At 45.5% G+C, this 16,937-nt stretch overlaps 1 protein-coding gene across 1 annotated transcript in view; it reads left to right on the top strand.

Moving 5' to 3' along the window:
- The first annotated feature begins 807 nt into the window (after nucleotides 1–807).
- Nucleotides 808–16,937, top strand: part of SLAMF6 (SLAM family member 6) — a 30,371-nt gene continuing 14,241 nt past the window's right edge. The window contains exon 1 of the mRNA XM_044267806.1: nucleotides 808–853. Within this exon, the coding sequence (XP_044123741.1) occupies nucleotides 808–853 (46 nt within the window). The remainder of the gene's footprint in view (nucleotides 854–16,937) is intronic.

Below are 16,937 nucleotides of genomic sequence, written 5' to 3'. Positions count from 1 at the left end.
TAGTGACATCAAAGATCAGTAATCACAGATCCGCATAAAAATATAATAATAAAAAAACTTGAAATATTGCGAGAAGTGCCAAAACATGGCACAAAGCAAGTAAGTGTTGGGAAAATGGCGCCAGTAGACTTGCTCCACCCAGGGTTCCTAAAAACTTCAACTTGTAAAAGGCACCATGTCTGCAACACTCCGTAAAGTGGAGTGCAATGAAACAAGGTATGATTGTGATGTTGGTGGTTACACAACACTGTGAGTGTAATTAACACCCCTGAATTGAACGGTTAAAGCAGTAACTTTTTTTTTTTTTTGAGATTTTATTTATTCATTTGAGAGAGAGAGAGAGAAAGAGAATGAGCATGGCAGGGGTCAGGGGACAGGCAGACTCCCGACGTGGGGCTCGACCCCAGGACCCGGAGATCCTGACCTGAGAGCCAAAGACAGACACTCAACCATCTGAGCCACGCAGGTGTCCCTACAACAGTAACTTTCAGCTTACAACCTCACCACATGTCACTTGGGCCATTTCACCACCATTTTTAAAAAAATACCGAAAAACGAAAAAAGGATCTAGATGAAACATGAAAATGCCAATTTACATTTCATTCTTCAGATCTTTGCCCTTTGCTCAGAAGAAAAAGTGAGTAGAATAGCAATAAAATCGGGAATGCAGTATGCAGGAAGAGGGCTTACCACACCTCTCAGAGGAAGGGGAAGTCTTCGTGAGAACCAATTTCAATCTGTGACAGAGCACTGAAGGGCAGATGCCAGGCACCGGAGGCCACCGGCACAGCCCCTGCCGCCGACAGCATGTTCTGGCTGCTCCCGCCGCTCGTGCTTGTCTTCTCCAGCCCAGGTAAATGCCACAGGGGACTGGCGTAGCCACGGACGGACTCCCGGGTTCTGTGCTGCTTGCTCAAGCTGAATCACTTATGCATATTGTGTGTCTGTCTGTCTGTCTGCTGTGGACGGGGTGGGGAGGTTCTCGGTGGTGCCCAAGAAAGTGCCACCTCCTCTCAACTTGGCACACTAAGTGCCCAAGTTCCTTCAGAGTTCACGGCTTCACCTGCGTGGGGCTGTGAGGGGGGTCTCTGCGGAGCACGGGAGGTGAGCTGCTTCTAAGACCAGACAATGTGGCGTTTACAACCATCGTGCTCTGGAAGAAAGAGTATTGAGATGAGGAGAGTGAGTTCTCCCCCCAGATTAGCTGCTGTCTTGCTCTGGAACCTTAGGAAGGTTACTGAGTGTGCCTGACCTCACTGTCCTCATCAAAAAGACTGAAAACCTACGGCTCCATGTAGCCAGAATTTCTGGGCATAATGAAGACCTAGAAATAGTCCTATTCATTTCTGCTCACTGTAAAAAAAGACATCTCCCTTCCTCTGATGCAAATCAGGGTCTAGGCAGCCCAGTAGGACTGTACGTGCCACAGAGAAAGGAACAGGAGCTGGTCCTGCCTCCTGGTTCCCTGCTGTCCACTACTTGGAAAACATGAAGGGATTCTGTTCCAAGCCCTGGGCTAAGTGCGGCACACACAATATATGCATAAGCCCCAGGACAGGTCTGTGAGTTGGAACTGTGTTGACCCACTTTGAGGAGCCAAGATGATTTAAATAACTTGTCCAAATTTCATTAGCCAGCAGGTGGCAAACTCTTGAAATAGTTGCAAAAGTTTTGAGAAACAGTGACAACCAAAAGACAGAAGTGAGAGCATCACTACAGATGTAGAATGAACTGGAGTGACTGGCAGCAGGAGTGAGGGGGACGCGCTGGTTTTCCACGTTCTGGGGACGTACCATGATCAAAGCAGGCAAAACCTTCCCTCCTTGTGGAGTTCACATTTGAGCAGGGGAAACAAATGAGTGAAATGGCATATTGCACGGAGAGAAATGACAACTAAGTCGAGCAGAGAAAGAGGGTATGAAGTATCGTGGAAGGGGCAGGGAAATTTCAGACAGAGTAACCAACTGTGGCGAAGTTGGGTGACAAAGGGGAGCAGAGGAGGGAGCCGCCATGGAGAAGGGGAGCCTAGTTCAGGACCTACTGATTTTAAGACATCAGTGTGATATCCATGAGAAGATTTCTGAAGAGCAGCTGGAAATTGAGGACTAGGGGCTGGAGGCTTGGAAGTCATGGCACGGAACTGATAAACCAAGCTAAGGAGAAAGCACAATAGGACAGAACCCTGGGCAGTATGTGTAAGACGCAGAAAAGAGGGAGAATTTGTTTGCATAGTCAAGAGCCGCTCCCTGGCCTGAGAGCAAAGCCCTGCATCTTTGCTGCACTTTTCCCTCCTTGCAAAATTGAACCTACCCTAAAATGCAATATGCTGAGTGTCCTCAGGTTAAAATTCCCCTGCTCCTCTCCATTTCCATCAATACCTCTTGTACAGACCCTGTGAAATAGATCCAGGGAGGAGGAAAGCAGGCACAGGACCCTTAAGTAACTTACTCTGGGTCACACGGTTATGGGCTGGGGTGGCACCGTGGGCCCTGTAGAAAAAGAAACACCTGTGAATGCACTTGCTGGTGTTCTGGAGCCCAGGAGAGGAGCGAAGGTTGCCAAGGTCGGATGTCAGGGAGCCCTGCTCCAGAGTCCGTGCTCAGAATCACCTGGCTGTGCTACTCGGTTTACGTGCAGCTATAATGTATATAAAATGTGACACTGGGAAGAAAATCAGCAGGTTACCATGAAACAGAAAAACAGGGGTATCTACTTTGCGTGGGGCCAGAAGTGTGCAAAAGCCCGCTGCTGGGAAAAGTTTGAGGAAGGGAAAGAAATCTGCTGTGGCAAAGATCTGGCACAAATCAAGTCAATTTTGAAAAGAAGCGTGAAGGAAGTTGACTCATACCATCAACCTACTTTCCAGTTGGTCAGACACTGTGACTTGCTATTTTTTTTTTAAAGTTCACTGAAAAGATAAACCATGTTGAGAAATAATCCCAGTAGGTATAACTAAAATCGGGCATCTTCGTGCCCTCGAGAAAATGAATTTCACTTGTTTCTCCATTTTATTCTTTCTACATGGGAACTTATCAAACATTGATAGGCATACAGGTTCCTAGGGAATCGTATAATACTGATTCTGAATGCAGACAAACACTCTGCATTTATATGAGGTTCTCTGGTAACCCCAATGAGGCTCCGTGGGCTGCACCATGAGTAGCAAGACTCTAGATTTCATGGGACTTTAGTCATGTTGGGGCTGAAGGGAGGGAGAAATAGGGACTGAGTCTTTGCTTATGTTTGCCAGAAGCAGATACAGGTGTGCCGATGTTCAGGACAGAAGTGGTTGCTGGCGTAGGTAGAGCCAGTACATGGGAGCTGGCCCTGTGATTCTGAGGTCCTGAGTCCAAAACTTGAAGACTTTTCTGCTCAGAGATTACACCCGATGGCTCCCAGCTCTTGAGCAACTTCTCTTACCAGCCGTGCACAGCTGCCAGGAATTATCATTGCTCATTGTCATTGCTCACCACGGGCAAGGAGTTGTTTTGCATTTTGACATTATCCTCAAGGACAGCCGTGCCTTTCCAGCTCTCCGAGTCCGCCGTCGGTCCCCATGTGACCTCCAGCCTCCCAGGCTCCATCTAGCCTCAGCGGGGTCTCCGTCGGCAGGCAGCTTTTCTTTCTTTCTTCCGTGAAGGTAAAAGTCACAAAACATACAATAACTGTAAAGTGTATAATTCAGTAGCATTTGGTACGTTCACGGTGGTGTGCAACCTCCTTTATCATCCCCAAACATTGTAACGCCTCGAAAGATGACTGTATGTCCATTAAGCAGTGATTTCCCGCTTGCCCCTCCCCCCAAGCCCCAAGCGCCCCTGGCAAATACCAACTAGTTTTTTGTCTCTGTGGGTTTACCTATACTGGACATTTCATATCAGTGAAATAGTAAGATATGTGATCTTTCTGTCTGACTTCTTCCACGTAGTATAATGTTTACAAGGTTCATTCATATTGTACCATGTACCAGCCCTTCATTTCTTCTTACTGTTCAGTAACATTCCATTGTATACATGTAGCACATTTTATTGACCCACTCATCTATATAGATGAGCACTTGGGTGTTTCCACCTTTTGGCCCTTGTAAATGAGGATTTTCATGCAGGTATTTGCTTGAGCACCTGTTTTCAATTGTGATTTGATTCTGGATCATACGATAATTCTAGGATTAATCTGAGGAATCACTAAAAAATTTTCTACAGTGGCTGGTCCAGTTTGCATTCCGACCAGCAATATATGAGGGTTCTACTTTCTCCAGCCCTTATTTTATTAATAATTATTTATCTTACTAATTCTTTTTTTAAAGATTTTATTTGTATATTTGAGAGAGGGAGAGAATGAGAGTGAGCGAGCAAGAGAGGGGGAAGGTCAGAAGGAGAAGCAGACTCCCAGCGGAGCAGGGAGTCCAATGCAGGACTCCAACCCGGGACTCCAGGATCATGACCTGAGCTGAAGGCAGTCGCTCAACCAACTGAGCCACCCAGGCATCCTATCTTATGAATTCTTAAGAGCACTTACTTTCTGATGATACTGATGGCGATGGTCACTGTCCTGGAGTTGGTATTCAAAAGGTTTCTTTTCCTGTTCCAGCAATTAATTAATTAGTTTCTAAAAGATAAAATTCACAGTTGGGCAGAAGCTTCTAGAAGTTTCCTGAGTCTAGGATGTCTCACTGGTGACAAAATCCCTCCTCCAGCTTCTCATTCTTGAGGTGAATGCGACAAGGGATCGTCTTTTGTAGCTACTTCCTGCTGGATGTGGGCATCCTCTGGGGGCTCAGTGGAGGGGCAGAACCTCTTTCCAGCTAGTCTGAGATTTGTGGGTCACTGGGCTCAGCTCTGAGCTCTTCATACCCTTGTGTTATCACCATCTGCAACTGTATGGCTTCCACATGCTCGGTCACAAACTGTACCAAACTGGTGGGTATGCAGGTCCAAGGAGTAATGAGTGGCAGGATTATTAGTGGCCGCAGGAAAGAGAGGAAATCTGTGATACTGGGTTATGCCGTTTGATAGTTGGTCAGTCTTAACTGGGAGATCTTTCTCTGGTTGAAGGTACGCAGTCAAGCCTCCTGATCAGAGTTTTTTAATATTCACTTCTACTTCACCTGTGGCATTATTAATCCAGGTACAACAAGACGTATTAGTTTCTACACAGATGCCCCCTCCTTCTGCTAACAAGTAGTTCAGAGCTGGTCTATTATCACACACTACATTAGCTAAGGAGTCAAGGACAATTTTTAAATTCTTGAGGACACTGCCTGTATTTCTAGCCAATGTTTCTGTTGTGCCAATTCTTTAGGGTGGTTTCATGATATAAAACCTCCCAAAGGGGCGGTTAATCTGATGGTCAGTCCAATGGTGGCCAGAATCAGTCCCAGGGCTCTCTTTTCCCAATGAAGGTTGAGTAGGACTATGGAAGGTCATTCACACGGGACTCACGAAGCCTACAGTACATTGCCCAGTGAGCTGGTCATCGTCAACAGACACATGAGCAACAGCGAGACATGGGGAGATAAGAATCCCAACTGGAGAGGAGTCCTTGGGAGCCGGTGGTGAGGTGACCCACAAATAAAAGCACATCCTGGATGCGCAGGCTCAGGGAGCTGCACTGAGTTAAACCAGTGAAGCAGTTCGGGGCCCCAGCTGGGGGACGCCATTGCATGCAGGAGACAACAAAGGTCCGCTCCACAAGACTGTGTAATGGCTTGGACCTGAGGCTGCCTTTCCAGGGGCCTGATTACATAAATAGGTCTGTCTCCAGCACCCTTAGGCTTGGTCAGTCTTGTCCTTGCCTTACATTGACTTTCCCATGTCCTTGTAGTGCTGTCGCAGCCCTTCAATGGACACCAATGAGCTTCTCTTGGACAGCCATCCTCAGTGACCTTGACAGTAAGAGGGGCTGTGGCTGTTTCAGGGGTATACCCACAGCAGGGCTCTGGTGCTGAGATGCGACGTAGGTATCACACCCCTCTTCTCCCGGTATCATTAACAATGAGGGTAAGATTTACACAGAGAATTTCTCACTGGGAATGACTCAGCCATACAACTAGGGAAGGAAATTTTTTATTTTCCTTTATTTTTAAAAATTTATGTATTTATTTGAAAGAGTGCAGCCATGAATGCGAGGGGCAGAGGGAGAGGAAGAGAAAATCTCAAGCAGTCTCTCTACTGAGCACAGAGCCTGACTCTGGGCTCAATCCCACAATCCTGAGATCAGGACCTGAACTGAAACCTAATTCAACTGAATTAGCTGAATTCAACTGAATTCAGCTGAAACCGATTCAACCAGAATCATCCCAAATTGCATCTTATTTTTCATTCCAGTTTTCCAATTAATTCTTTTTGCTCATTCTTAATCAGGTTCATCAGTAGACGCTGTTATTTGTAAGAACGGTGATTCCAGCAAGTGAGGAAAACTGATGCCCTTTTTGCAGTTCTGAATAAAAGCATTTACAATTTCTAAATTATTGTTTTGTAAAATTCTTACAGCCTATTTCACCTCATCACAGGTGGATTTAATATTGTTTTGTGTAAAAACAGTGCTTTCCTCATTGTGTCATCAGTTCCTAAAATGCATTACAAAAAAATAACCAAGTTGACTTTCACACCTTATATAATCACTGCTGTGATTATACAAACACAAACTGGGGAGACAGCGTCCTAGAAAGATATACTATTTCTCACATATGCCCTTACTGAGAAAATAATATACCAATGAGCACGGCCATGTCAACTTGTGCTTCAAACTGAAATCTTTAAGATCATAAAATTACTAAGTCAGATCAGGGATTTACAACCGTGGTTTCGGTAATGCCTTTAGGCAGCCTTTCCAGAGTAAATCCTGGGCCCTATTGGTGTTTATGCTCCTTTTGACATATATTGCCTTTTCATTTTATCCATTTCCTGGAAAACCATCTTCAGTAAATTTTCCCTAGTCTCTTTAGGTGTGCGGCTAGTAGTCATGGGAACGAGACATAAGGGAGGCCAGAAGTTGGGTTGAGATCGAAAGAGACTACTTTGCACTTTAATGAAGTCATACTTGATAATAAGTGTATAAGTTACTAATATATGAATTGGTGTTAAATGTATCTTCCATTTGAATTCCCATCGGGTAAAGTTGTTTCTTGAAGTGACAAAAATTACATTCGGGTCCCTCTGGACTGGATGGTATAGAAGCCGTCCAGTTTCAGTCTGTAGGCACTGGTGACAAATCCACCAGCTTTTGGTTTAGCTCCTTCTGCTATGAGTTTACTTAGTTTCCCTTGGGAGTTCCAATCCCAAGGTGCCCTAGTGTGTCTGTAGCCTGAGATGTTCCTAGAACCTCTATGACAATAAACAATATCAGGAAAGTGTTCACACTAAGATCTTAAGGGCTAAAACATGGTACCCGGCCTCTGGAGCCTGGTGAGCAGGGCCAAGAGGACTTGAAAACCATCCATTTTCACCATGTATTAGCAATGAGCAGCGGCATGTCTTACTGAACAGTCATAGGGGAAATGGGTTAAGCTCTCAAAGGCAGCAAAGCTGCACAGCAGTTAGCACGGTGTGGACTGAAATCACTGTAGTTCAGATCTGAGCATCCTGCCCACTGGGGTTTTGCTTTTCTGCATGTCCCTGGAACAGAAGTCTCAGGCCAGAGAGTGGCTCACGGGTGTGCTTGTTGTCATCTGTTGCTTGGAGCACCTCGTCTCTTGAGTGCCGGTGACCTTTCCACTCCAGAGTCGGGGATCCAAGGCACCACTCCTTTCCGTTTTACAGGGGAATGCGTGGCCAACAGCACTAGGTGGGTCCCTGTGCTTATTGGGTGTGCTTAATCCTGGAGTGACCCACCTTTCCAAGTTTGGAGGTACACCCAGTGCCAGGTTGGTGGGGTGAAGCCTGATTTCAGTAGGTAGGCGAAGGGGAAAGTCCCAAGGATCGTGTTGGAGATTAATTGGATGCTTAATTATTAATTATTATTATAAATTATAATAAATTATTAATGCTATTAATTATATATTTAATGGCCAGAGAAACCTCTGGGTTTGGTGGTGAGGAGGAGTGAGAGACTTTAGGAAAGAGCTTCCCATAAGTTGTTTTGAATGGGCCTGATTTTGGTTTACCCTTTGGGGCAGTTCTTACCTTGGTAGAAGCTATCAGTAATAATTTTAAACAGTTTTGCTGTGTTTCTGGACACAACTTCACCGTATCTTTCCCAAGGGGTTCTTTTCGTTTCCCCTGACTTTCTAGAGGACTGAGGTCTCCAGGCACAGAGTACAGCCTCCATTTGATGTCCAAAGCTCTGGCTACCCCAGAAATAACCTTTGAGATGAAAGCCGACCCATTATCACTTATTTGTCTGACAGTAGACACACCGGTTTGCTATTCATTTAATAACCTTTCTCATCCCCAGAATGTCTGTAATCTTTGCTAAAGCTTACATAGGCATAAAGCTTCTTGGCCGGAAGGAGTTGGATCACGCGCACTCTTAGGACCCCACCCCCACCCCATACAGTTTGCCAGGTGCCCGGAATTTCCCACTGCTCTTTTGTCATTCAGTCTCTGATTATCAGGGACTACAGGGAGCCCATTTTTGCTGCCTCCTTTGTTTCATCACAGGAGTAGGTTGGAATGGACTGATAAAGTGGCAAGGAAGGGATTAATGGCCTCAGCAAATTCTCCCCTGATCTAGGCCTTTCCAAACAACCTCCCTGTATCACTTCTGAATTTCCTTCCTGGTGGCCCTTACAGTGAATGACCCACTGCCACCTTTGGTGGCTTGTGCCCTGCTTCTAACAGCCTGTTTGGATTTCTTTGCCGTATCTGATTTCTTTATTTCCAGCATTTAAGAACCCTCTTTCTTTCCATATGGCTCCATGAGCGTGGGTTACAGAGAAGGTGTATTTAGAATCAGTGTGAATAGGTAGCACTCGATCTTGACCCAATTCTAAAGCTCTGCTTAGCACAATCACGTCTGCCCGGGGCCAGCCTCTGAGCCTCCACGAGAGTGTTGAGGGACACAACCACACAACATGCCTGTCCTGCCCATTCTCTATGAAACAGCCACGGTCTACAAACCAGCCTTCCTGGCCACTGGACAGGGCTACTCCTTGGAGATCTCTGGGACTAGGGCATACTTGATCCTTTACTTCTGGGCGACTGTGGGGTGTGCGTGGATGAAGATCAGGAAGTAGGGTGGCTGGGTTGGAAGTGTGCCATGGTTTCAGCTGTCACCGAGGGGGGCTTCTAGCAGCATGGCCGTCGCAGTAGTCTCCGTTAGGACAGCCCCAGAGGCCTCTCGGCTTCCAAGAGACCAGAGGCCGGGTGTGGGGTCCAGACTAATAGGCTGACTCGTAGTTTTTCTCTGCCTCTTTGATCAAAAGGCATGTGGCCGCCACAGCCCTCAGGCAGGGAGTCCGACCGCTGCCCACCACGTCCAGCTGTTCTCTCCAGGGGCCGCGGCATTTGGGTCAACACCCCCGCAGCCACTTCTCGTCACCACTTCTTCTTATCACCCTTCTGAAAGAGGGACTTTAAGTCTAGTGAAATCTTGATCACATGCTTTATCCCGCTCAGACAGGTTGGTCTCATGTCCCTGAAGCTGATCATAAAGGCGTTTCACGGTTAGCCCAAAGTTAGGAACACAGATGTGCAAAACCCAGCCATTCCCCAAATCCCACAAAATCGCTTGTGGGTTCTTGGTGGAGCTGGCGGTCATACTGCTTTTTCTCTCTTGAGGAAAACCTTGTTGCCACCCGCTCCGCCGCCTTGGAAATAATGAGCCCCAAGCATTTTACAGTTTCTTTAGAAATTTGAGCTTTTTCTTTTGATACCTTATACCCCGTGCTAAATAGGACATTTAACAGGAACATAGTATTTTTGTCAGAATATCTTGAGTGAGGCTAGCTATTGGAATACATTCATGCATGGTCTGAGAGCTCTCTTCTAGAGTTAGCTCATTTAAAGCTTGTTCTAGGATTTTTACAGAGATAGTGGGGGAATTTTTTTAAATCCCCGAGGTAAACCAGTCCGGCAGTATTGTTTTCTTGGGGTGGGGGGGGCGAGGTCTTCCCACTCAAAGGCAAATAATTCTTGGGATTCAGAATCTAGTGGGAAGTAGAAAAAGGCCTTCTTTAAATCTAACACAGTGTACTATTTACTATCACTTGGCAAATTGGCCGATAGGGTATATAGATCGGGTATTACAGGATATAAGTCTCGAATAAACTCATCAACAGCTTGGAGACCTTGAACAAATCTGTTTCTTGGTCCCTGCCTTTATTTTTTTTTTTAAGATTTTATTTATTTATTTGTCAGAAAGAGAGAGAGAAAGCACACAAGTAGGCAGAGAGGCAGGCAGAGGCGAAGAGAGAGGCAGGCTCCCCGCTGAGTAAGGAGTCCGATGCAGGACTCGATCCCAGGACCCTGGGATCATGACCTGAGCTGAAGGCAGCAGCTTAACCCACTGAGCCACCCAGGCGTCCCTGGTCCCTGGCTTTTTAACAGGTAAACTGCAGTATTGCGTGGGGATCTACATGGCCTGATCAATGTTTGCTCTGAGAATCTATTACCCAAATCTTCCCTTGTATAGCTTCTGGTTTTAAAGGGTGTTGCCTTCCCCCTGGCCAATGATCGATCTGTCTTCTTTTATTTTTCAAGATCTTATCTATTTATATAAAAGAAAGAGAGAGAAAGAGCCCAAGCAGCGGAAAAGGCAGAGGGAGAAGCAAGTTCCCTGCTGAGCAGGGAGCCCGATGTGGGACTTGATCCCAGGACTTTGGGGTCATGACATGAGCTGAAGGCAGATGCTCAACTGATTGAACCACCCAGGTGCCCAATCCATCTGTTTCAATTCCATCATCACGAGTGTGGCATTGTGGGCACATCTCACTCATCCTTGTGCCCAGACCTCTGGGTTAACCTGGCTTAAAACAGTCTGTGCAGGCTTCTCTCCGGCAGACGCTAGCAGACCACGTGGTAGAGCCGCGGCGTTAGCTCCCTGGGACCTGGACACTTGGATCTCTCTCCTGCCCTGCTCCTAACCAAGTAAGGCTCTCAATAAGGATAAAATGTCTCCTCCTAAAAGAGGAATAGGACGTTCTGGTGCATAAAGAAAAGAGTGTTTTAGTCATCTTGACCCTATGCTGCTGGTCAGAGTCTCCAGAAATCCTTCAGTTTCTCCTCCCGAGACTCCTTTTATACTACATTTTGTGTTAGAAAAGCTATTCTTTGGGGTGCTCAACACAGAGAAACTGGCTCCAGTATTGGGCAAAAATTCAACCCACTCTCCTCCCCACTGAGAGGTTCACTCAGGGCTCCTCATGGGAAGGGAGGATCTGGTTATTTGAAGCTGGCCAGGGAGCCCCGTGGCCCCGTCACATCCCATCCTCACTGAGGGGCAGCTGGGAGGACTCCGTTTTGCCCATCCTCCTTTTGGGGGTGGTGTGAGCACTTCTGTTTCCATTGCCCTTCCTGTTTACAGGAGGCTCCCTGACCGTAACCCAACTCTGTCAGCCGCCTCTTGATCCCACGGGTGGGGCGCAGGTTGCCAGAGGGGCCTGGGACAGTCACCCACAACGTCTTCCTTCCTGACCCTGGGTTACCTCAAGTGGCCTGGAGCACCACCGTCAGAAGGCAGCTCGTTTTTCAGCTTTCTTGACCTCTCTCCCGCTAACTCCCCCCACCCCGCCCGCATCCGCACTGAACACCCCAAAGGCTGCTTCTGCTAGCTGGGCGGAGTCAGTTTTGGGACCATGGTCAGTTTTTGAAGTTTTCTACAGATTTCTGGAGTGCTTTTGAGATATGAAATAGGTATTAAGGACCACTTTGGCTACGTTGTGCCTTGAGGGCCCAATTTGTAGGTTATCTCAGACTAATTCTGGAGCCTGAGAAGGCTGGTGGGTTTGCATTTTTTGCCTGGTGAATCTCCCTCAGTTTGGATGATTTATAGGAGGTCTACCCACTTCTTGCATATATTTCAAAAGCAGGCTCCAGAAAAGCCATATAAATCCTCTCTCCCATCTAAGGAGTCAGGATCCCACTGTGGGACAACTCCTGGCACTCCCTCTTCACTCTCTCTGGGACCACGACTCAGGCCAATAGTCTCTTTCAGCCCCTTCTCTGGCTTTTGTCACTCCCACAGACTGTTCTTCTGGCTTTAGGAGGATGGTTAGTAAAGCTTGGATGTCCGCCCAGACGGGGCTGTGCATAGAAAATATGCAGTCAATTTATGAATTCAACTAGATGAGCTCATAGTCCCCAGGTGTGTCTTCCAGTCGCACAGGTGTGATGTTGAAAAGAGGACATTAATGAGATGCCTGTGACCATTAGGAACCTGTCCAAATGGAATATTCTGGAAGTGGGTCCTTAATCTAGTAGTCCTATCTAGTAAGGGAAGAGATATTGGGGCCTGCTTGGGGGGGGCAGTTAATGGGAAACCAGGGGTTGGCACTAATGGGGTTGGCAGAACTGGGGTCTAGGTATCACTAAGGATCTGGGTACCAGGGAAATAAGGCAGAGGTTTATTACGACTTCATGGCTGACTTGGAAATGTAGAAGGGATTTGAGGCTAACTGTTTCTAGCTTTTATGTCCTCTGACTTAAAGGACTAGTTCTTCATCAGATTTAATATGGGAAGTATTTTTGAGGTTTTAGGTTCCACCTTAATCTTACAAATTTTACATTTCCTTTGTAAACCTTCATTTCAATATAGTGGCATAAAGCGTTGAACATATAGGATCCCTTCCCATTTTCTTACCTTTCTACAAAATACTTTTAATTGCAATGTGTTATTGAAATTTAAAGTTCCATTCCCTGGTCATTTTTCTCAGTCCTCTACAGTATGTTGTGGTCAGGCTATGTTGCAAAAGGAGATCACTTGCTTTTAAGTCCAGGGGGAGTATCCAAACACCTTCCAGTCCTGGAGGCTACAGTCCACAGTCATTCCCTCAGAATGGAACTTGTCCCACGTTCTGGGAATTTTCCTTAGAGTCTCCTTCTAACCTACAAAGGTAACTGACAGTGAGTAGTGGTGATGCGAATGCCACACCATCTTGCTCACGGAATATCTAAGACTCCAGTGGCTTGTCCTTAAGAGAAAAGCTAGAGAAAGAAAGGTGCCCCAGTGGCTTCTTAAAAGATGTTGGGAGACTGCCAAGGAGTCTGAGATTTCTATCTTATCAGTTAGTAAAAAGGGAAATAAACCAGAGAACAGGGGACCTCTACTTACAGATTGCCGGTAAAGAAAGAGAAAGGAAGGACAAGGTACGCAAAGGCCACGCCCCAGGGGAGTGAGCCCAACAGTCAGCAATGGTCTATTGACTAAATATGACACAGATATTAGGTCAGCCAGGGCAGAGAGGTCTGGAAATCTCCCAGACCCTAAGCACCAGATATTAGAACATAGCATCCAGAGTCCTTGACAAAGGGACCACCCAAATTTACCCTGTGGACTGGTCTTTAAAGAGAAGCTCTGGTTTCTCAAGGCTGGGACGTCCAAGCCTCTTGAAGAGCCAGGTTATACCAGCTTCCTGTTTTTACCGATTTACCCAGACTTTGTGAGGTAATTCTAATTTATCCCTAAAGCCTGTGCTGTCGCCCCAGCTTATGCCAGCAGAGATCATTTTGAATAAACACACTGAGTGTGGCCACTGGATTTCAGGGGCGGTCCCAACACTGGTGGCAGTTATAAGCACCGAGGAGGGAAAGCCTCTTGAGGAATCCAAGCCTGGCCCGTCCCCAGGAGCTTGAATGGGTTAGCCCAGGACGAGCTGCCACTGTCCTCTGCTCCACGCATCAGAAACCAGGGAACTAGAGGGCAGAACCACCGAAGGACAAGAATCCATCTGGGTCATCAGACTTTGTTACTGGCCCCGTGTGGGTCAGCCCCATGGTGAGTTATAGAGACTACACTAGCTGGAGATGCCTTATGAAGTCTTCTTTATCTGCAGCAAATAAAGAGAACATGGAGAATTTCCAAAGCTGTGACTCCCCAAACAGGAGTAAGCAGCCTCCTTCTTTCCTTTCTTTTAATGCAATCTTTTAAAATTCCAGTATAATTAACATACAGTGTTATATTCGTTCCAGGTGTATAATGTAGCGTTTCAACAATTGCACACATCACTCAGTGTGCAGCAGGTTAAGTGTATTCTTAATCCCCTTCGCCTACGTTACACCTCCCCGCAACCTACCTCCCCTCGGGTAACCAGCACTGTGTTCTCTAGAGTTAGGAGTCTGCTTTTCAGTTTGTTTCTTTTTTAATTTGTTTTGCTCTTTAAATTCCACATGTGAGTGAGACCATACGGTATTTATATTTCTCTGCTTGACCCATTTCACTTAGCATTATACCCTTTAGATCCATCTCTGTTGTTGCAGATGGTAAGATTTCATTCTTTTTTACAGCTGAATAATACTCCATTGTGTGCATACGCCACATCTGAATCCCTTCATCTGTGGATGGGCACTTGGGTTGCTTCTGTGTCATGGCTATGGTGAATAATGCTGCAATAACAGATAGAGTGGTGCCTATATCTTTAAGACTTAGTATTTTTATTTTCTCTATGTAAATATCCAGTAGTGAAATGACTGAGTCATATGATAATTTTATTTTTAATTTTCTGAGGAACTGAAATATCCATACTGTTTTCCACAGCGGGTACACCAGTTTGCATTCCCACCAATAGAGCAGGAGAGCTCTTTTTTCTCCACAATCTTAGCAACACTTGTTTCTCGTGCCTTTGATTTTAGCCCTTCTGACAAATGTGAGGTGATATCTCATTGTTTTGATTTGCATTTCCCTGATGGCGAGTGACTTTGAGCATTTTTTCATGTGTCTGTTGGCCATTTGGATGTCTTCTCTGGAGAAATGTCTGTTCATGTCTTCTGCCCATTTTTAAATTGGATTATTTGTTTTGGAGCTGTTGAGTTGTATAAGTTCTTTATAGATTTTGGACACTAATCTTTTATCAGATATGTCATTTGCAAATATCTTCTCCCATTCAGTAGGTGGTCGTTTTGTTTTGTTGATGGTGTCCTTCACTGTGCAAAAGCTTTTTGTTTTGGTATAGCCCCAATCATTTAATTTTACTTGCCAAAGGAAACATACTTAGAAAAATGTTTCTATGGCTGGTGTCAAAGACATTACTGCTTGTGTTTTCTTCTAGGAATTTTATGGTGTCAGGTCTCACATTTAGGTCTTTAATCCATTTTGGGTTTATTTTTGTGTATGGTATAAGAAAGTGGTCCAGTGTCATTGTTTTGCATGTAACTGTCCAGTTTTCCCAACACTACTTGTTGAAGAAACTGTCTTTTCCCCATTGTATATTCTTATTTCCTTTGTTGAAGATTAACTGATCATATAACCTGGTTTTATTTCTGGGCTCTCTCTTCTGTTCCATTGATCTATGTGTCTGTTTTGGGCCAGTGTCATACTGTTTTGATGATGACAGCTTTGTAGTGTATCTTGAAATCTGGAATTGTGATTCTCCAGCTTTGTTCTTCTTTTTCAGAATTGCTTTGGCTCCTCAGGGATTTTTGTGGTTCCATACAAATTCTAGGATTTTTTTGTTCTAGTTCTATGAAAAACGCTGTTGGCATTTTGACAGTGATTGCATTAAATTTGTAGATAAGCAGAATCCTCTCATTGGGGTCTGGGATGAATATTCGGGGGGAGTTGCTCCTCATCACACGTCATGGGCAGACATAGAGTTGCGCACGCATACTCAGAAAACATGCCTATACATACAGTGCATGTTATGCTCACGAGGCTTATGCTCTCCCAGGCCAGGGATTTTTAACACTGTGATGAATCCGAGTTAACGGTTAGGCGCGTTATGAATCATCTGTCCAGGCCTGCCCTTGGGCGGGGGCCAGAAGGGATCCTACTCAAAACGTTTCTTTTCCTGTTCCAACAATTCTTTAGCTAGTTTCTAAAAGACACAATTGATAGCTAGGCAGAAGCTTTGAAGATTTTTTTGAGTTGTGGGGTTCACTGGGGACAAAATCACCTGGGCCCTGAAGAATCTTCTCTCCTTGTGTCCAAAGCCTCACAGAAGGGTTTTGGGACATTTTTTTCCAGAATTTTTGTCCTTCACCTTCCCCAAGCAAAGTGCCTCCAGCCTTTTTCTTTATTTGTAGACCTTCAGGGACCTCTATCTTCCCTTTCTCCACCTTCTCCCGCTTTGTCTCTTCTTCTGTTATGGACTCCTTTCTCATTACCTTGTACCCAAGCAAACTCTCCACAAATATAAGCAGAGGCAAACAGATATTTGAGCTCATCCTTGAAGAAATAACTAGGAACTCACCAGGTGGAAAAGGCAAAGAAGGACATTTCAGACAAAAGGAATAACAGAGCAGAGAAAGAGTAGGAAGGGCATTCTTGGAAGAATCACAAATAATTAAGCTCTGGGAACCTCTTGTTTTTATTCAAACCCTGCCACAATGTTATCTCCGCTGTGAAGTGTTCCCTGACAACCCCCAACTCTCCCAGCCCCTGATGCTCACTTCTTTGCCCCACAGAGCACGGCATTTATTGAGCTAGAAAGTGTGCTATGTGCCAGGGATAGAGAGAATAAGCACAGTCCCTATTCTCAAGATTCTGGAAAAGAGAGGAAAACAATTTCATAATAACAACAAAAAGAAAGAAGGATTTGGTACTGAGTGTACCCGGTACCAGGCAGTGTAGAGGTCAGCCCATCCTAGCTCAGGGGCTAGCTCACTGCACCAAAACTACTCCCCTACCTACCGGGCTCCTCTTCCACATAGTAAGCCCAGAAGACCAACATTTTCTATTCACATTCCCAATCTTTAGCCCCAAAATTGGTCCATAAAAGGAATCTAATACATATTGTCTGAATGCCATGATTTCTAAGGCTTCATTCACTGAGTTACCATAGAACTAAGCAAATAGTAGAAGAATGTCTTGTTAAATGCATAATTGCGATCAATTTTTTAAAAAGG

The sequence above is a fragment of the Neovison vison genome, chromosome 10, assembly GCF_020171115.1.
Source record: "Neovison vison isolate M4711 chromosome 10, ASM_NN_V1, whole genome shotgun sequence".
Classification (NCBI taxonomy): domain Eukaryota; kingdom Metazoa; phylum Chordata; class Mammalia; order Carnivora; family Mustelidae; genus Neogale; species Neogale vison.
This window is presented reverse-complemented; position numbering and strand designations above follow the sequence as displayed.